We start from the raw sequence: 20790 nt of genomic DNA on the forward strand, positions 1-20790 counted from the left end.
TGCTTGGCTAGATGTATTTCTATTATGGGATGGAAGGATGGTTTCCAAGAGTCCTAGAAGTCCACCTGTAAGAATCCTGTGAGCTGCTGGACGAGTAGCCCTGACTTTCTCTGGACCAAATAGAGTCAACACATCACTTTCTCTATTACATGATGAGTCTGCTCCCACTCCACAGTCAAAATCCCAGCTCTCTGGATAGACACAAGCCAACAAGGTCATAAGTCACCCTCATAATGTACTCAGAGGTATTCCTTTCTCCTCCAACCAGAATCAGGAAAGACCAATCAGTCCCCTGCCCCCAAGATTAGGAAGAAATGAAAATGAGACAGAGGAGCAAAAGGAAAACATCTTCAAGAGAGAAAATATGAGGAAAATCACAGAATTACTGTTGTGCAAAAAATTTTAAGACGGGTTTTCATTTAGTTTGGAAGCTGGGCATGGTGGTGCACAACTCTAATCCCAGCATTTAAGAGGCTGAGGCTGGAAGATTGCTGTGAGTTTGAAGCTAGCCTAGTCTACATAGTGAGATATAGGTTAGCTCAGTCTATATAGCAAGGCTTTATTTTAAACAAAAACAAAACAAATGGGTTTGGAGCAACCGGAACCAGCAGGTCTGAATTCTGAAGTAGGGGAAGCGGGTAGGAGATGGATTCTAAGAAGGGGATCTCCATAGTCATTTCAGTGGGTCCCAGGGAGGGCCTGAGGGACGGCTCAGTTGGTGCTTGGCTTGCCAGCATGAGGACCTGAGTTCAGTTTCCAAAATCTACGTTACAAAACAACAACAACAACAACACAACAACACAACAACCCCTGAGGGGGATGGCACACGACCGCAACTCCAGTACCAGGGAGGCAGAAACAGGCAGCTAGCTCCCTGCTCACTTGGTGAATTCCAGTCCAGTGAGAGACCCTGCCTGTCTCAGAAAGCAGTGCCCAAGGATGGTACCTGAATTTGTCCTCTTGTATGCATAAGCATGCACATGTATGTGTACTGCACTCACAGGAACACACACACACACACACACACACACACACACACACACACATACACACACATATACAAATAGGCATCAGATGGAGAAACACAGAAGTGATGTTTTAGCCCCTGGGTGAGGATAAACCACAGTTGACACGTGGCTTCCTTGTGAGAGAGGGCTACATGATGGAAGGCAGGGACCTGTGTATCATCAAGAACTGAGGGCCTAGCTAAATGTGGGCTCCTCTGACCTTGTCACCATTTACCGTGGAGGAATAGGTCTGTCTCCAAAACCCTCTGAGGTGGGGACATCCAGACATGTATGTGAAATGTAATTCTCAAACATTGGAAGTGAGTAACAGACGGAAGACATTTGAAGTGACCAAAGCAGAGCCTTTCTATTTCGGAAGGCGAGTCCTCTGTGATCTATGGTGATATTTTATTTGTACTGAAATGTGATTTTATTTGTATGTTAATAAATAAAGTTGCCTGGGGGTCAGAGCTAATAGCAAGTGATTTAGTAGAGGTCTGGCAGTTGTAGTACACGCCAGACTTCTGGATTAACAAAGGCAAATCTTAAATAATAACAACCAGGATAGTATCAAAGTCAACCGACTGCTGGCCCATACCTTATGCAAGAAATAAAAATCTTTTAAAAATACTGGACTCATGGCCAGTAGAAAATGATCAGGCCTCAGCCCACACCGGCAACCTGATAAAAAGCTGTCCCCTTTGCTTTGAGACAGGCTGAGAAGTGCTGCTTCCGTCCTCGAGGAAAAGCCCCCATTAAAGCTGTGCTGCATGTCCACACTCTTCGGCTCATTTATTTCTACTATCGTTAAATCAGAAGTTCCCTGGACCGGCTTCAGAGCTGTGGACCTCCTCAACACACTTCAAACAGTGAAGATGGAAGCCGTTGGGGTTTTTTAAGTTTTTTGTTGGTGGTTTTTGTTTGTTTTGTCTTTTTTTTTTTTTAAAGATTTATTTATTTATTATACAGAAGAGGGTGCCAGATCTCATTACAGATGGTTGTGAGCCACCATGTGGTTGCCAGGAATTGAACTCAGGACCTCTGGAAGAGCAGTCAGTGCTCTTAACCTCTGAGCCATCTCTCCAGCCCGTTTTGTCTTTTTTTTAAGACAAGGTTTCTCTGTGTAGCCCTGGCTGTCCTGGAACTCACTCTGTAGACCAGGTTGACCTCTAACTCACAGAGATCTGCCTGCCTCTGCCTCCTGAGTGCTGGGATTAAAGGTGTGCCCTAGGACACCCAGCTGAAGATGTAAGTTTTGTATTGTGTATTTCTCGTTGCATTTTTCCCCCAAGGGGGAGACAGTCTTGCTAAGCAACGCAGGCTGATCTCACAATCTTGGTGCTCCATTCAGCCTTCTGAGTTCTGGGATTACAGGCAGGTGATCCCATGCCTGGCACAACAAACATTATTTTCTAAATAAGGTCATGCTAGATAGCCCAGGCTAGCCTTGAGCCTGTGGTCCTCTTGCCTCATTCTTTTAAGCACTTAAAGACACGAAGTACCATCCAGGCATGGTGGCAAACGTCTTTAATCTCAGTACTCAGGAGGCAGAGGCAGGTAGATCTCAGTTCGAGGCCAGCCCGGTCTACAGAAGGAGTTCCAGGACACCTAGGGCTACACAGAGAAACCCTGTCACAAAGTACCACACATGATTAAAAAAAAAAAAAAAATTAAGCAGTGTTTTTCTAGTGAAAAGTCTTCCTGTGGGGGAGGGGCGTAAGATAGACAAGGCTAACACCACGAAGGATCCAACAAGCATTTCTCAAGTGCTCCACGATTCCACCACCATTCCAGGGTCATTTGTGATTTTTTTTTTTTTTCCTCCGCTTGGAGGTTCTGTTGCAAACATTTTGGTCAGCCAAGTTGCTCCCAGCCAGTTTTGGCAAGGTCTTGTTTTCCTCGGTATAGACACATAATGCTCTGCTTCAGGGCAACTCTGCTGTTGCATCAGTTTTTGGTTGCCAGGCAACTGCCTCTTTCCCTGGGTTATCTGGAGCCTACCTCATTTCCCTGTCACAGATGTCCACCCTCCATCAGGAGCTTTTCAGATCCTTGTGACAAAATACCTAACAGCAGCAGCACAGCGAGATTTACTAGAGAAGTTTAGTCTGAGTCACAGTTACAAGGTGTGAAAGGGGGCAGCAGGGGGAGGTGTGGAAGTCAGGACATCCGTACTGGGAGGTGACAGTTTCTCATGTCTTTTTTTTTCTTTCTTTCTTTCTTTTTTTTTTTTTGTTTTTTGTTGTTTTGTTTTTTGTTTTTTGTTTTTTTGTTTGTTTTTCGGGTTTCTCTGTGTAGCCCCGGCTGTCCTAGAACTCACTCTGTAGCCCAGGCTGGCCTCAAACTCACAGAGATCCATTCTGCCTCCCGAGTGCTGGGATTAAAGGCGTGCGCCAATACCACCCGGCTCTCACATTTTTTTTTTTAAAGATTTATTTTTATCTTGTGTACATTGGTGTCTCTCCTGCCTTTGTGAGAGTGTCAGATCCCCTAGATCTGGAGTTACAGACAGTTGTGAGCTGCCTTGTGGGTGCTTGATTGAACCTTGGTCCTTTGGAAGAGCAGCCAGTGCTCTTAACTGCCAAGCCATCTCTTCAGCCAGTTTCTCACATCTTGATGGAGTGGGAGGCAGAGATGGTAGACTGGACCCAGGGTGGTATATCTTCAAGGCTTGTCCCTGGCAACCTTTCTGCCAGCTAGACCCCCCAAAACAGTGTCACCAGTTGAGGATCAAGCATTCAAACATGTGGGCCTGTAGGGGAAATTTAGCATCCAAAGCATAACACGTCCCTTAATCATGAGGGTTGTAAAAGGGCAGAGGTCCAGCATCTGGGACTTCCCGCTGCTGAGGATGGAGCAGCTGACTGCGGTGGGAATAGAGATCTCTGGCTTTTTGACCAGTAGGACCCGAGGCGCTAGAGGTGACTCTGAAGTTGAAATGGCTGGAAACCTTGTGGGGCCATCATTCTAGGATGTAGGATAGTGAGTTTAAAGCCAGCCTGGGCTACATAGGAAGACTCTCAAAAAAAAAAAAATACACACATATTTTTAAAATATGGTAAGTACCAGATTAAGGAAAGTAATTAACAGCCTTTCAAATTGTACTGGCAGGTGAATTCTCATGTCCTAAAGCATGAAGCCATTTAACCTGGTCATAATCTGTCCATATCTTCCTTATTTGTCCTGCAGGGTTAATAGAAGTGGTACAGATTTCGTTGATAAGCATGTAGAAACACCCTCCCCACATACCCCTCCCCACGTGACTAAGAGATCGCTCAGGACAAGGCAGGATCTGATACTACCTTAGCCAAAGAGTCAGGGAACAGTTTTCAGCTGCTGGCTGTTCTGGCTTCCTTCTGTTGCTGTGATAAAACTCTGACAAAGGTGACTTGGGGGAGGAAAGGGATTCTGTCAGCATGCAGGCTTCAGTCTGTCCCCAAGGGACACCAGGGCAGGAGCTCAAGCAGAGAAACCATGGTGGAATGCTGCTTGCTGGTTTGCTCTTGAGCTTGCTAGGCTAGTTTGTTTGTTTGTTTGTTTAACAAGGCCTAGGATCACCTGCCCAGGGGATGGTGCCACCCATGGTGGATGGGCCTTTCTACATTAATAATCAAACAATACCCACCCACTCACCAAGACATACCCACAGCCCAACCTACTGGGGGAAACCTTCAATTGTGACTCTCTTCTCAGGTGACTTTAAGCTGTGTCAAGTTAACAGTTAAATTAATTGGGATACTGGACTTATGGAGTCTTTCCAGGGATCCTCTTGTCCCAAGTCTGAGATTTTACCAAGGATTGGAGTTCTAGCAGAATTTTCTTCTGTCCTCTGTCTTGATGGAATAATGTCAATATTGTTAACAATTGTCTTTTTGGGTTTTCAGAGTATAGGCTTATGCCAGCACCCAGGAGGCACAGACAGGTAGATCTTTGTGTAGGCCAGGGTGGTCTACATAACAAGTTCCAGGCCAGCCAGGGTTACATAGAGAGACCCTGTCTCAGAATCAAAAACAAAAGGCTTAACTATGAAAGAGAGACACTAACCGATGAGAACTATAACCGTGGAAAGCTAGGCAGGAGTCACCAGGATCATCTGAGACGCATGGAAGCTAACACACAGGGCCATCTGCTAACTGGCACCATGTGGCAGTGAGAAGTCACAGCAGCAGGCTAAACCTCTAGCTCTGCTTGCTGGAATTAGGAAGCCAATGACATGGCCCCTTTCTGGTTCATGTGCCTTAGGGTTCCTGGGTGGCATTTGCAGATGTGACTGATGCTGATGATGCAGCTGATCCAAGACATTAAAACGGCTGAGGTACCTGGACTAGGACCTGTATAACTGTCTTAGACCTGCTTTCAATGTACTTCCCCTTTGCTCACCTTGAGAAGATTAATTCGTATGAGACTCACATGGTAGGGGGTAAGAGGTATTAGCATCGAGAAGGCCTTTGGCGGATACCTCCTTGGTCCTGAGTTAGACTTTCTCTGAACAAACCACACCTTTCTGGTTATAGAAATTAATGTGCCTTCAGTTCAGATATTGGTCCCCCAAAGGCCCATGTCTTAAGGACCCCCAGACAATGGACTATTGGGAGGCAATGAAACAAGATGGTGCCTAGTGAGAGGTCCTGAGGGAATCTGAGAACCCTGGCCCTTTATTGTTTCTTTTTGCTCTTCCTGCTTCCACCAAGACGTACTGCCTCGAAACAGGCCTAAAGGCCATGGGTCATGTGACCACGGGTCAAAAACTCCATTCTTTTTTGTAGGTTGACATACCTAGTACTTGTCACAGTGATGGAAAGGGAGCACATCCCTCACACATCACAAATTTGTAGAAGGCAGGGACAGCACTATGTTTACCACTGTGCCTCTGTCGCTTTGGATGGTGAAACAAAGGGTGATTTTTTTGAGAAAAAAAAAAAAAAAAAAGAAACACAAAGGATTATTTTTATAGTGAATCTCCAACCCTAAATTCAGGGTTGTCCAGGAAGAAGGGGAGACACCCTTTGGTGTCTGATGCTGCATCTTTTTGAGCTAGTATTCGCATGATGGAAACTGGGTACCAGTGTGTGCTTCAGTTTTGAGAGCGGGAAAAACAGGCTGATGACTGGAGCTAAGACATGGCTTGCCCTAGAGTTACCAAGTGGAAGGTAGCCTCCAAGTTCTGAAATGCAATCATTTGGCCTAACATAAAACTTTCAGTTATGACACAAAGGAAGAATAAATCCAGATATCACAAAATCAATTTTATTTTTATCACAGCTAACATCTCAGCAAACAGTTCATGATAGCTCTGGAGGAGAGGCCTGGCTTGATGCTCAGGCCTTCACCACGGTGGACATACTCCTTCCAAAGGGCTGTGGAGGAAGCTGGACTGTTAAAGTACACAGTTAACACTGTCACAGAGGACTGGGGGGTTGTGACAGAGCTGAGACCCATCTGCATGTTAGGCACACACTCTGCTGTGGAGTTATGTACCTCCTTCCCAGGGGACTTACTTGCAGATGAAAACAGGCAATTCTTTGTGGAGACGGAAAATACATGTGGGACTCAGTCTTTTACAAAAAGGAATTCAGAGTGTGACGCCCTTGACCTATTAGACCAATTTCATGGAAGTATTCTACCTTTTACTTTAAAGCCCCCCCCCAAAAAAAAGTTAGGGGGTGATGTTATACACTTATAATCCCAGCACTCAGGAGGCTGAGGCAGGGGGATCACAAGTCTGAGGCCATCTTGTGCTGCATGGTTTGTTGGTTATAAAGTAGCTAAGCTACTTCTCTGACTCAATGTGAAGTTGCAGAGCATTCCTGGGGTGAAGCTGAATCAGCCAGAGCTTTTTATGATGTCATTGGGTACCGTCTAGGGAGTAGGGGATGTGGACAGGGGAGCAGAGCTCCGATTCCTGCCCATTTATCTGCTACCTACCCCCATGGAGTCTTGTCCCTGAACTACAAAAGAAGTTCCTGGTTAGTCATCAGGAAGCCCTGAGCAATGTATTCCAGGATATTTCTGATGATCTTTCTCATTTGCTGGTTGAGGAGTGAGCAGCGGGAATGAGGGGCAAGGACAGGGCCTTCTGTGTCTCAAGAGTGGGCAGTTAAATACAGTAAGGAGTGAGAGGCTCGATCGTCGGTCAACAATCAGACTGAAATTTCTAGAAACTGGAATAAACTCAAAAGAGAAAGGCGAGCTCCCGACGAACTGGTGCAAGCCACAGGGGCCCCGAAACCCTGTTTGAGGGGACAGTGCAGGACGGGAATGGAGCCTCACATCTGTCTCTTCCTCCCTCCTCCCCGTTAAAGGCTGGTAGCTGAAGTCACTCAAGCAGAGTTGTCCCTGGTCAGCAGTGATGTGAGTTACACACTTCTGCCTTTATGTCAACAAACTGGCTCTCCTCGTCTCTGCTCAGCTCTCGCTGCCTAGAGGCCCGTTTCCTCCTGTTTCTTTTGCAGGGCTGGTAGTTCAGGTAGAGTGCTATGGTGATGACGGCCATGCCAAGGGTGAAAATGATGATGATGAAGATGGTGGAGGGCGCGATCCCTTCACCCAGTCCTGTGTGGGCACAGAAGACAGACCTGGGGAGGAGGGCTGAGGACAAGACAATCATTCCACCCCAAGACACCGACCCACTTCTCAGACACATCTTCTCCAGCCCAGGAGCATTTTGCTTCCCTCTACACTTGTGAGAACCCCAAATCTGGAGGGAGGTGGCAGGGGGCGGAGTGGGGGTTGGGGGGCAGGACTTTCTACCCCAAGCCTAGCAGCTAGTGCGGCAGGTACCTTGGACGACAACAGCAATGTCTTTGCTGACAGAGCCGAGCTGGTTAGTGGCCGTGCAGCAGTAGGTTCCAGTGCGGTTCTGGGTGGCCTTCTGGGGTACATCAAGGTCAATGATCATCCCATTCCAGATACACACCAAAGCTGGGGCGGGGTTTCCCTCTGGGATGCAGGCGAGCATTTGATCCATCCCTTCTACCCATATCTGGTTGCCAGGGCATCCGGATTCCTCTAACCGAGGCTTGTCTGCAAAAGAGCCCCCAAAGGAGCCTAGCTCTACGTCCTGCTCCTTTCTCACTTCCGTTCATAGCTCCCTTCCCCTCCTTAGCTCAAATGTTGTTCTCTGCTTAGAATAAAACTTGCTCTCCTCCCTTCTCTGTGCAAAGAAAATGAGATGCAGCCTAGGACTTTTTTTTTTTTTTGGTTGGTTGGTTGGTTGGTTTTTCGAGACATGGTTTCTCTGTGTAGCCCTATCTGGAACTAGCTCTGTAGACCAGGCTGGCCTTGAACTCACAGAGATCCACCTGCCTCTGGCTCCTGAGTGCTGGGATTAAAGGCACGCGCCGCCAACGCCACCACCACCACCCGGCCAGCCTAGGACATTTTTATGGACCCAGGCTAAGAAGTGACACGGTTCCATTGCTGGAGCCCAGAGCTTCTCAATGGGCAAGGAGTGAACTCAGAAATAAGGATTTTCTCATTTTCCAAAACACAAATTGTTATATGGAGTTTTTGGAGGCTTCTCTCCTTAGCATCGGCCTCAGCTGTCTCCTTTTATGCTGTCTCCTAGGCACTGGCTCTCAACTAATTGTTTCTGACACAGCACCACATTCCAATATTGTTCCCACTCACTTGCCCAAGGGCAAAGATGAGCTTGGGCGCGTCCATTTTGTTTTCTTCTCTGGGTTTTTCCAGTTAGAAAAGTGCGGCCCCTCTACTAATGAAGCCACTAGCCAAGCAGGAAAACCAAGCGCCTCGCCTTGTCAAGGACCCTCAGGCCTCTACTCACATAAGACATGAAGCTGGATCTCGGTGGTTTTGAGCAACCGCTGGCCCTGCACTTCCAGAGTCGCCTCACAGGAGAGATTCCGGCCATCATCTTCCTCCCTGGCAGTAAACTGAAGCCAGGCAGGCTCCCCAGGAGCAGAGAGGTTTGAGGCTCCCCGAAGCCGAAGAGTAGGGCTAGGTGATGTTAACGCATGACCCGAGCAGGTCACATTAACGTCCGTCCCTGCCAGAGGGTAAGCATCTTCTACCTCCAGGACTGGTGGAGGGAAACCTTCAAAGAAGGAAAAAGAACAGTGGACACGTTCTCCAAACTGGTGGCTGCCCCTGGCCTCCTGAGGCTGCAGGCCTCCCCTGGGGAGACAGTGACAGAAGAGAGACTTTGGATAGCATTAAAGCTTCTGTAAAGGCTGAAGAGAGAGAGAGCACCAAGATGGCTTGAGGATCGAGAGCTTCCCTCCCAACGACAAAGCATGCCCACGTTTGGCTGTCTCTCCTGCGAGGACAGCAAGAAGTCTCCTCATCGTACAGCTTTCTTTCTCATCTCAAACGCTTATTCTAGAATGAAGCGCAAGCATCCGCAACTGCTCAATGAGCAGGATAGGTCAGGAAACTGAGGACAGAGGCCACCCAGAGCCGCTGTCACCATGCAGGTCCTGACCCCCCTCTGTCAGAGAAAAATGAAAGCTAACAGCACATCACTGTGAAAACCCTCCTTAACAGAGGCCCATACAGGGAGAGAGATGGCCACATACTGTAGACATGCACTGGTGTCCTGACTTTCTGCTCCACGGGACCCAGAGACACAAGGCAGGTCAGCTCCTGGTCACCGGTCTCCATGGCCCGAATGGTGGCGCTGGCCCACGCTGCATCTCCCTTCCAGGAGGAGAAGGGGCTCAGCTCCTGGCCTTCAAAGAACATTCTGAAGACAGCTTCCTGGGCGGGAAACACCCTGGCCACCTCACAGTTCATGGTCTCTGCCACCCCAACCTCCAGGAGTGAAGACACCCCGATCTGGGGACTCTGAGAGAATTCTGCCAAGTAATTGCGAAAAAGAAAGAAAGAAGAAGGAAAACTGTAAGTCATGTGTCACATAGGACACCATGGAATTAGAGGTGGGGCTCAGTCACTCTCACCTCCTAAACCTGTGGGACCAGGGTCCCCAAAGGCCAAAACAGGCCCTGGGTTCTCTTCATGCCTGGACTCTGACTCACCAAAGATCCGGAGTTCCTTGGTGGCTGAGTTACCAAGAAACAACCCCCCACCTTGCGGGCTCAGATCCAGCTCTGCACGGCAGGAGAAATTACTCCCGTCACTCTCCCGTTGGGCTCTGACATTGACGGTGACCTCAGCACTCTGGGATGGCCCAGACAAACTCGTGAAATCCTTTCTGTATAGTTCTTGGTCATCCTGGAGAAGGGTAAGGATGAGGTTCTGCAGGGGTGCCACGCTAGGCACATGACACGTCACTGTGAAAGCTTCCTCCATGGCCACCCACTTGGGCTGCAAGTCCAGGATCACCTGCTCTGGTGGCTCTTTAAGACAAAAAGACAAGCCTTGGTGAGGGGCCACTCGCCTCTAGAAAGAAATGACATTGCAGAAGGTGACCGCTACCCTTAAAGCTCCATGCGATAAGTTAGCCTGCCAGCTCTCTGTCCATTGAAGGTGGCCATGGCCGAGAATTGTGACAGCTAAGAGGAAGTCCTTTGCTTCGATTTTTCCTGCCATTCTGGAACATTTTATCTCTTATCAACGACGTTTCAGAGGCATGAGAAGCTGGGGAGTTGGGGGGGCAGCGTTTTCCACTCATTCTTATCTTTCCAAGGCAAGATGGCCCCCTGTAGGACCCTGATTACCAGTCCCAACACCCCAGGGCCTCCTGCTCGACAGGGCAGCTCAGGAACCACTGGCACCACAGGCTTCTTAACTACCCTAGCTTTTACCCGCAGGTCTTTAATCACAGCACTTGGGAGGCAGAGGCAGGCGGATCTCTGTGAGTTCGAGGCCAGCCTGGTCTACAGAGTGAGGTCCAGGACAGGCACCAAAACTACATAGAGAAACCCTGTCCAGAAAAACAAAACAAACAAACAAACAAAAACTGTCCTTCCTGCAATCCTTGGTTAACCTAAGAGCTGGCAAAAAATAAGCCAGCACTAATCCACACTTGTCTGGCCACTCAGAAACTGGCATTCTTAGTGTCTGCTCCCTGTATATTCTGTGTATTCTCAAGTGTGCCCCAGGGCCAACAGTGGAAACTCGGAAGACAGCCTCTACAGATGGAGGGAATCCTGACAGTGTGACTGAATCTTAACTTGGGGGTTGGGGGTTGGGGGGGTGTGATTCTCCCCCCCTAAGTAAGATCCTAATTCTTCCCTAACTAAGATGCATTCCTGTTGCCCCACTCCTCTCTTCTTCCGGGCCCTCCCTCCCTCCTACTCACGGTAGATGGTGATGCGGAGCGTTGTGTCCTTCTGGACCCCTGCACAGGAGAAGAAGCATTGCAGGACGGAGTTCTCCGTGACATCCTCCAGGAGAAACTCCTTCCACTGAGGCCCTTTGCCCAGCTGGCTCTTCTTGAAGGAGGTCTCGATCCCACTAGGCCCAGGGTCTGGGCAGGTAGTGGTGCAGTTGACAGTCAGGGACTGTCCAAACTCCACCAGGGCCCGGGGTGGCCACACAGACACTTCAAACAGCTCTTCTGTGGTCCCTGAAATGAAGCACACAGACCAAAATCTCTGATGAGGACCAGGAGATCCAGCACAAGCAGAGAGGCTGTTCTATCCATTAGCTCTAAGTTGAAGAAGCGGGAACTGTTCAGGGATCTGGAGAATAAACCCTTGAATCACCAAGTGAGAGCCTTGATCCCAATCTCTCTCCTGCTCTTCTGTCCTGGGCTTCAGATTTTTGTTTTGTTTTTTCTTTTTAGTTTTTTGAGACAGGGTTTCTCTATGTAGCCCTGGCTGTCCTAGAACTTCCTCTGTAGACCAGCTGGTCTGGAACTCAGAGATCCACCTGTCTCTGCCTCCTGAGTGCTGGGATTATAGACATGTGCCACCACTGCCCGGCCTGGGGTTTAGATTTTACCACAGATCTAAGGAGGTGCTAAAAGTCATGCCCTGGAAAGCTTCCAGAGGCCTTAGCAGCTCTCTGGGCTCAGGCACTAAACACCCAGATGAGGTCTTTGCTCTTCTATGGCACAGCAGTATTCTCTCAAATGACAGTTTAGGGCTCCCTTCAGCCTAGGATGGCTGTGAACTGCAGAGCCTGATTCCACCGCAGACAGAGACCACCCACTAGTGAAGGGGGCCCTGGCAATGTGCCTGAGAACAGAACAAGCCTCACGGGAACCCTGCTGTGCACAAACCATGAGAACTAAAGAGCTCAAGGAAGCCCGCATGCGCACTTTATCTCCCACGGAATTTTCTACCTCTCCTCAGATTACTCCGCTTTGCTTTGTGGTGTTGTGAAAGTGAATGTTTTAATCTTTGCAGGTTAGCCTGTATTATGTTGGATCTCATACGTCCCCTGAAGCCCATATGCTAGAAGCTTGTTTCCAGCCCGTGGCACTATTGGGAGGCAGTGGAACCTTTAGAAGGTGGGACCCAGCGGAGAGGGCCCGCATGTATGTCTGTGTACCAAGTGCGTGTGTGGTGCCTCTGGAGGTCAGAAGAAGACGTTGGATCCCTTGGAACAGTATAGAATGGTTGTGAATGGCCACGCGGGTCCTGAGAACCAAGTCCAGGTCGTCTCCAAGCGCACCCTTGCTCTTAACTGCTGAGCCATCTCTCCAGCCCCAAGGGAAATATTTTTGAGAAGATAAAGGAGGAGCTGGGAATGCAGCTTACCTGGTCCTTTACTTGCCTAACATGCACAAAGCCTTGAGTTTGACCCCCAATACCGCATAAAACTGTCACAGTGGCTCAGCCTGCAAGCCCAGCACACTCAGGAAGGAGAAGCAAGAGGATCAGAAGTTCAAGTTCATCCTTGGCTACATGGGGAGTTTGAGGTCAGCCTGGGGTATGGAGCTTGTCTCTACATAAAATTTTAAACTTAAAAAATAAGATGACGGCAGTAAAGGCAGGCAGCTCATCCCAGGCGCAGCTCATCACCTACAGTCAGGAGCACGGATGTATGAGCTCAGCTCTCTCTCTCCTTTTAGTCAGTGCAGGTTCCCAGTGTCTAGAATTGGGCCACCCACGGTGGGTGGATCCCCCCACTCCAATTAACCTACCCAAGATAATCCCCCTCAGGGGCATGTGCAGAATCTCTAGAGCAATCCTAGATCCATCAAGTTGACCACCCCATCCCCTTCGGCATGATCAACCATGTGTGTCCTGGCACACAGTGGCTAAAGAAACTTTTCTAGGTAGCCTCACCAGGACAAGACATCAAGGCCAGCAGGATCCAGATACCAAGCAGAAGCATCTTCATTCTTGGGAGAAAGACCAAAAGCTAGGGGAAAAGAAAAGAAAGAAGTGCTGGAGAGAGATTTTTTTCATTACATTTTCCTAAGAACTTTACGTGTATGAGTGTTTTTCCTGTATGTGTACTGTGCACCACATGTGTCCCTGGTGCTGGTGGAGGTCAGAGGAGGCACTGGATCCCCTGAGACTGGAGTTAGAAATGGTTGTGAGCCACCATGTAGGTTCTGGGCATCAAACTAGGGTCCTCTGCAAGAGCAGCCAATGCTCTTAACCTCTGAGCTGTCTCTCTAGTCTGGAGAATATTTTTATGAGTCAAATGTACCAGGAAGCCATCTGCTGTAGAGTTTGCCTACTGTCCAGCACTTGAGCTAGAAGCTGGGGGATCAGGAGTTCAAGGAGGTCCTCCTTGAAGGATAGGAGGATAGCCTGGGCTACACGATACTTCATCTCAAAAGAGAAAAGGACTGGAGAGGCCAGCTTGGTCTGCAGAATGAGTGAGTTCCAGGACAGTCAGGGCTACACTGTTTCTCCAAAAACCAAACCAACCAACCAAACAAACAAAACAAAACACATTTAGCTGGGAAGTGGTGGTGCACACCTTTAATCCCAGCTCTCAAGGCAGAGGCAAGCAGATCTTTGTGAGTTCGAGGCCAGCCTGGTCTACAAAGTGAGTTCCAGGATGGCCAGGGATGTTACACAGAGAAACCCTGTCTCGAAAAACCAAAAAGAAAAAATAGAAAAGAAAAAAGAAAAAGAAAAAAAGGAGGAAAAGAAAGTACTAGAAGCTGGGTGGCAGTAGTGCACACCTTTAATCCCAGCACTCGGGAGGCAGAGCCAGGGGGATCTCTGTGAGTTCGAGGCCAGCCTGGTCTACAAAGCGAGTTGCAGGAAAGGCACCAAAAATACACAAAGAAACCCTGTCTCGAAAAACAACAAAACAAAACAAAAAAGAAGAAAGAAAAAGAAAGTACTAGAAAACACACACACACACACACACACACACACACACACACACACACACACACCCCTGAAACCTCACTACAGCAAGACCCTCGGTGTGGTGTTTTGAAAGAACTTCCTGAATCTAATTGATGCAAGTTTGGTCTGTGCCCACGCACAGAGAAAAAGAAGGAAGGGATGTTTGATTACAGTTTCCCGTGTGGATCTATTGTACCTCTCCTTTTACTAGTCTGTCTTGTCTGTCAGCCTGAGTCAAAAGGAGGTGCCATCGGGGAAACACGAAAAACAGTGTTTGGAGAGATGAGACCTGGCAGTGTTTAGTTGGCCGTGTTCAGAGGAAAGTGACCCTGAACACAGTCACTGGAAGCTTGCTCTCTGACGTAAGGGAGAAATGTTTGGACCTGGCTTCTTCAGGACCTCAGGAGCATCTCTCAAGACCGTTGTCTCTCCCTGATTCGCTCCCCCACATCCAGCAAACAAACAGGCTCCGGCCTCCATCTTCCCAGTCCACGCTCAGGTCAACTTCCCAGAGTTGTTTGCTTTCAAACCCAATTTAAAAACCAATGTCTTCTAAAAGTTCCTTTTCTTCCTCTTTCCTCCCCTCCTTGTTTGTTTGCTCATGGGGAGGCAACTGTAGGGGCAGTTGTCTGAAGCACCGCTCCTGGTAGGCAGCAGGTAACTGCTAGGTACCTGCCCGGACCCAGGGCATGGCCGAGACAGAGACCCCTTAAGACCTAAGATGCATATGTGCTCGCTCGGTCTTGGCTACCTCGTGATCCTGAATGCTGGACCGCAGACCAAGTCAGAGTTCTCCAGAGAATGTCGTTGGACTGCGCCTCACCTCTCCAGGCCAGCCAAGGCTACAGAGTGAGAACCTGTCTAAACACACACACACACACACACACACACACACACACACACACACACACACACACACACTTTGGAAGGACATGAGTTTATTCCAGAGATGAGACCATTATTCAAAATCTGTTGGGAGTGATTTTCAATTGGCCTTTCAGTTACATAAGAAAAAATAATTTTCTTTATTAAATTATCCTTTTTGTGTGTGCAAAAAAGATACTAGTCACAGGAGTTGCCCAACTTAGCTCTACTGACTTACATCTCTTTCCTAAGATCTGTCACTATTTAACATATCTAAAGAATACCTTAACTAGACTCTGAAGGAATTTCCAAACACAAGCTGAATAAGAACTCTGAAGGAAATGCACCAAAGCCCCAGATGGGCCAGATGTTATCCATCAGTTTTTATAAACTTATTACTGAACATGCCAGGCTCTTAGTAAAATGGGGAAGAAATAGCGTGGCAGTCGTGGCACACACCTTTAATCATTGCACTTGGGAGGCAGAGGCAGGTGGATCTCTGTGAGTTCCAGACAGCTTGGTTACACAGTGAGTTCCAGACAGCCAGGACTACATAGTGAGACCCTGTCTTGAAAAACAACAAAAAGATGAGTAAGAAACAACGTTAGTCAAGTTTAGTAGAAAAGACAAATGTAAAAAGATAAGTGTGTTGTTGCTGGATAGTGGTGGCACAAGCCTTTAATTCCAGCACTTGGGAGGCAAAGGCAGGTGAATCTCTGTGAGTTCAAGGCCAGCCTGGTCTACAGAGTGAGTTCCAGGAAAGGCGCAAAGCTACACAGAGAAACCCTGTCTCGAAAAACTAAAAAAAAAAAGAAAAAGAAAAAAAGAGAGAGAAAGGTAGTGTTGCTAAAAGCTGTAAGAAAAGGTGCGGTTGGTCTAAGGATGCACTCAGTGGCAGAATGCTTGTCTACCACTCACAAGGCCCCGGGTTCAAACTCTTGCGTCGGGGGAGGTAGACAGTCCAAATAGTTTGTAAATTTTACACAAGATGTAGAAAATATTGGTTGGGCAAATGAAAAGCTGGACGTGGCTATGCAAGCCTGTGACCCCAGCCCTGAGAAAGGTCAAGACAGAATGGCTGGGGCTGACTGGTCAGCAGCCTAGCGTCAGGTTCAGTGAGAGACCCTGTCTCCAAGGAACAGGTTCCCGTCAGTCAAATGGGTTGGTTTCTCTTCTTGTACGTATCTGTGCCTCAAAGTGTCACAAGACAACGGAGAAAGGGAGGGTTGGTTTTGGACACACACACACACACACACACTCATCCCTACATCTGTGTCTTTTCTTTCTTTCTTTTCTTTTTTTGAGACAAGATCTTGCTTTATAGCCCAGGCTAACCTGGAACTATTTATCCCAGGCTGGCCTTGAACTCAGTACTCCTGACTCGGTTTCTCAAATTGGATTAAAGGCATGTGCCACCAAACCAGGTTCCCAGACACACTTTGTTCCAAGCTACTTCATGCCCTCCTCTGATTTGGCTGTCACACCCACAGCTCTAATCCTTCACTGTTGCTGCTATCAGCACCCATATGATCTGATTTGTTTAAATTCCTTTGTTTATTCTGTAAATCACATCCTAACTAAGAGGACTTGAACTGTAACCCTCCCACCCCCCGTCCTTTTGGTTTTGTCTTTTTGAGACAAAGTCTCATGTAGCTCAGGCTGGCCTTGAACTTGCTAAGTAGCTGTGGATGACTTCAAATTCCTGGTCCTCCTGCCTCTGCCTCCCTAATGCTTGGATTACAGGGGTGCACACACTCCAGACCCTAGGAGATTAGCCGGAGGAGTAGACCTAACACAGATGTGCTATGTGCTATGTGCAGCTTCAGCTACGTCACGTGCCCTAGGCTCCGGGATTCTCACCTCCCATTTATAGTCAAGGGTTCTGCAGTTTCTCCGAAGTAGGAGACACATTCTACCCTCGGCTTCCTCTCTGTGCCTGGGAGTCACGCCCTCCCCTCTTACACTGTCCGTCTCTGCGCAGGTCTACCTAACCTGCCTGTTTTCTGTTTAGCCCTCGGCACCCTGCAGTCCATGCTGCTGCTTTCCTTTCCTGCAGCATGCATTGCCTCTAATGCATTTATGTTGGCCGGGCCCTGTAACTGTTACCATGGAGAAAACCTAAACAACCCCCCTAACATTTTTGTTCTCAAATAGTGATTAAAAAAATCACTAATTTTGAAGATCACATGGCTTAGCAATGCAGTTAGTCCCCTGGTAACTCTACTATAGATTTCAACTCTGACAGGTGGGTTGGGATTGGTCGCCCGGGTCAGTTTTTTAACATCCTGAAGACTGCTTCTACTGAAAGCTCTTTTCACACCAGCCTCACATCGGGTGGCCGGAAAGAATAAAAAGGCCCACCTCTGTCTTCAGACTTTAATCGGTGCTGCATGCAAACATGTGGACCATTTGAAAACACTTTGGTCCAAAATTACAACGCAGGGTTAATTTACTTCCTTTGAAGTCACCTACAGCATCGGTGACTAGACTCATCAGACCATGAAATGAGCAAAAAGGGGCAGCACAGCCTAACCCTGGGGCCTCACCTGGTCCCAGAAAACATGACCACCACCACCCCGCCCCAGCCCCCAACCTCTTTCCCTCCCTTACAATCATCTCTATCCCCTCACTCCCTAGAGTTGAGAAGTTCATTTCAGGCAGTTTCCAGCTCTTCCATCTTTGGCCACTAGACACTGGCTGGGCGGTGGGACGGGGTGGTGAGATGCCAGGAACATTTCCCCAAGTTTCCTAGATTGTCTCTCTCTCTCCCTGGGGCTGTAAGCACCTTGGAGGCAAGGGCCCTTTGTTTTATCCACTGATGGGTCCCAAGAGACTGGAATGGTTATAGTCAGTCAGCAATCACCAATGGCTGAACCAAAGAAAATACAAGCTAATACTTGTGGGCGCAAACACTTGGGTGCGGGACAAAAAGCTGGTAAGGAGGTTGGTTTCCTCTAGCTGGGAAAGGGGAGTGCATACAACTGGGCCTGAAAGCATTTAAAGACAGACATTTAAAACATTTTTAAAAAGGCGGGAAACAAATACTTCGAGGTGTGTTGGCGAACTCCCCCACCAGCCTATTCCCTACTGGATTTCACAGCTAGAAACCGACAAGAACCCAGCAAACCAAATAGGACCCAAATCCTCACCGAGTGGGAGCTGTCCGCTTGTCCCTCTTGCCTCACTGGCCGCTCTTGGATGCTCGGGGACCACAGACTGGAGAGCGTCGTCATCACCGCGCTCGAAACCGCCGCGCGCTCCGACCGTTGGGTCGGCGCTCCTGGCGGGGGCGCTCTGCGCTGGGGCCGCGCGGAGGTCTCCCCAGATCTGCCCGGAAACTCATGACGCTCACCGGACTCTCAACAGGATTGGCTGAAAGGAGAAGCGCGACCAAGTAGCTTAAAAGACAGGATGGGTGCTCTGGAGCAAAGAGTAGGGAAGCTGTCTCCCGTTTCCAAGAGAGTGCAGGTTTGACTCAAGACAATCTCTGCTGAGCCGGGCTTGGTGGCACAGACCCGTAATCCTTGCTTGTGGGAGGTGGCGGCTCGGACATCCCTTGGCTACCTGGGAGTTCAAAGCCGCCGACTGATTAATTGATTGATTGAAAGTTATTTTTTTCTAAATAAAAAGAAACGATGGTTGTAAAGAAAGGAGTTTTTAAAGCAAATTTATTTTTGTTTAAGTGTATGTAAGCATATGGATACAGATGCCTTTGGAGGTCAGAAGTGGGCAGCAGTTCCCCTGGAGCTGGAGTTAGAAGCATTTATGAACTATCTCATGGGAATTGAAGATCCTATATGGAAGAACAATAAGTGCTCTTTTTATTTTATTTTGGTTTTTCGAGACAGGGTTTCTGTGGGTAAGTTCTAGCCGTCCTGGACCAGGCTGATTTCGAACTCAGAGATTCGCCTGTCTCTGCCTCCTGGGTGCTTGGATTAAAATCGTTTGCCACCACTGCCTGGCCAATAAGTGCTCTTAACCATTGAGCCATCCCTCCAGTCCCAAGAAAAGATCTTTAGACAAAACCAAAGAATGTCTTTCCCCTATGACTATTCATTTCTTGGTTTTGCTCCAATGCATTCTGGCTGGCAGTTCCAGTCTTGCTTTGAGTGATGTGCCTCCGAAACTCTGGTCCTTGCTGTTTACATCAAAATTCTGAGCCACAGAGCTGCTGCCTGGTCCCCCTCTTCCAGGGCATGTGTGCCAGATAGTAATTCAACTCAATGTGGCTTTGGCAAGATTCAAAAAGTCCTTTTTAGCCCGCTGGCCCTGTGTGTGTGTGTGTGTGTGTGTGTGTGTGTGTGTGTGTGTGTGTGCTGTGTGTTGTTACTATTTGAAACTGGATCTCATATAACCCAGACTAGCTAGCCTCAAATTTCCCCATGTTCCCAGTGTTTCAGAAACTGACTTTGCAGTGATCCTCTTGCCTCTGCCTCCCAAGTGTTGGGATTACAGGCGTGCACCACACATGCACCACACTACACCACCACACCACCACACACACACCACCACTACACCACCCACACACCACATACACCACCACATACACCACCACGTACACCACCACACACACCACCACATACACCACCACACACACCACCACACACACCACCACACACACCACCACATACACCACCACTACACCACCACACACACCACCACACACCACCACACACCACCCACACACACCACCACATACACCACCACACACACCACCACCCACACCACCACCACATACACCACCACACACACCACCTCATACACCACCACACACCACCACCACACACCACCACACACACCACCACGTACACCACCACATACACCACCACATATACACCACCACATACACCACCACGCCTGGCTCCCCTTCCCGATCCCATTCCCCCATCCCTCCCTCCACTTACAAAATGGCCTGAGTGCTCTGAAAAGCATGGAAGATAGCAACCGTGATGATGACAGTTAAGGGTTGGGGGATAAAAAGTCATGGAAAATTCCAGAGTTAGCCCCGAGAGATAAACTGAGGCTCACACAGCAGAGAACTAGAGAAGAGCAAGAATTTATTTAATGGATATGAATCGGGCACTTAGTTTTGAACCACGTGTGGTTTGGGGGGCCTAGCAGGCACAGCGCTCCAGTCTTTGAGGCGCTACAGTGTCTACTGAATTGTAGACAAAAGGAAACCACAGCTATGAAAGCAGGAGGTGGGTGAGGTGTGTTCAGGGAGGTGAGCTGAGTGTGGCCGGATAGGAGAATACTTGGGCTGCTGGTAGAAAGCAAAGCCAGCTACTCGGGGACAGATAGTACTGTCAACCATGCCACACTAAGCCGTTTAGACAGGCTCTTCCATAGGTGGTGGTTTTTGGACAACTTAGAGCTGCGGGGCTCTTTGCTGGAAACCCTGCAGTCACTCAATGTGCACAGCAAAGCAGAGCTGCTGCAAAGCAGGCATGGAAGGGGGTGGGAGGGTGGGAGGCGCCTCGCTCCACTATCTCACATTCAGGCCAGAGTTCCGGAGACACTTCTGAGAAACCCGGAGAAACACATTTTGAAGTTCCCTGCTGAACATAAGTGAGGGCACTTGGGTGAGTGGAAGGAAGTGCTCTGCTTTGATGTCCTGGGGGAGGAATGCCAGGGAGGATTGGGGAGGATGGCTAATGCAGGGAAACCAGTTGGATGGGAAGGAAGACATGCGGAGGAAGATTTGGTGCAACACAGAACCCAGTAGCTCAGACCGA

The 20790-nt window shown here is 48.6% G+C and overlaps 1 protein-coding gene across 1 annotated transcript; it reads right to left on the minus strand.

The window, feature by feature from the left end:
- Positions 1-6232: 6232 nt before the first annotated feature.
- Positions 6233-18330, minus strand: LOC114690473 (intercellular adhesion molecule 5). Its single transcript, XM_028865310.2, has 8 exons — positions 18205-18330; positions 13166-13241; positions 11230-11496; positions 10004-10324; positions 9545-9823; positions 8794-9063; positions 7788-8030; positions 6233-7559 (listed from the first exon to the last, which is right to left on the minus strand). The coding sequence occupies exons 1-8, from the start codon at positions 18286-18288 to the stop codon at positions 7348-7350; spliced, it is 1752 nt and encodes a 583-aa protein (XP_028721143.1). The 5' UTR covers positions 18289-18330; the 3' UTR covers positions 6233-7347.
- Positions 18331-20790: the final 2460 nt, after the last annotated feature.

The sequence above is a fragment of the Peromyscus leucopus genome, chromosome 8b, assembly GCF_004664715.2.
Source record: "Peromyscus leucopus breed LL Stock chromosome 8b, UCI_PerLeu_2.1, whole genome shotgun sequence".
Taxonomy (NCBI): Eukaryota; Metazoa; Chordata; class Mammalia; order Rodentia; family Cricetidae; genus Peromyscus; species Peromyscus leucopus.

Bases quoted from the DNA above. Each gene is read 5' to 3' on its own strand.
- LOC114690473 (XM_028865310.2), bottom strand. From the start codon at position 18,288: ATGACGACGCTCTCCAGTCTGTGGTCCCCGAGCATCCAAGAGCGGCCA. The intron at 10,325-11,229 runs GTGAGTAGGAGG...TTTGTCTTAAAG, and splicing joins GCTCCGCATCACCATCTACC to AGCCACCAGAGCAGGTGATC. The intron at 9,064-9,544 runs GTATGTGGCCAT...CCTTCTTTGAAG, and splicing joins GACACCAGTGCATGTCTACA to GTTTCCCTCCACCAGTCCTG.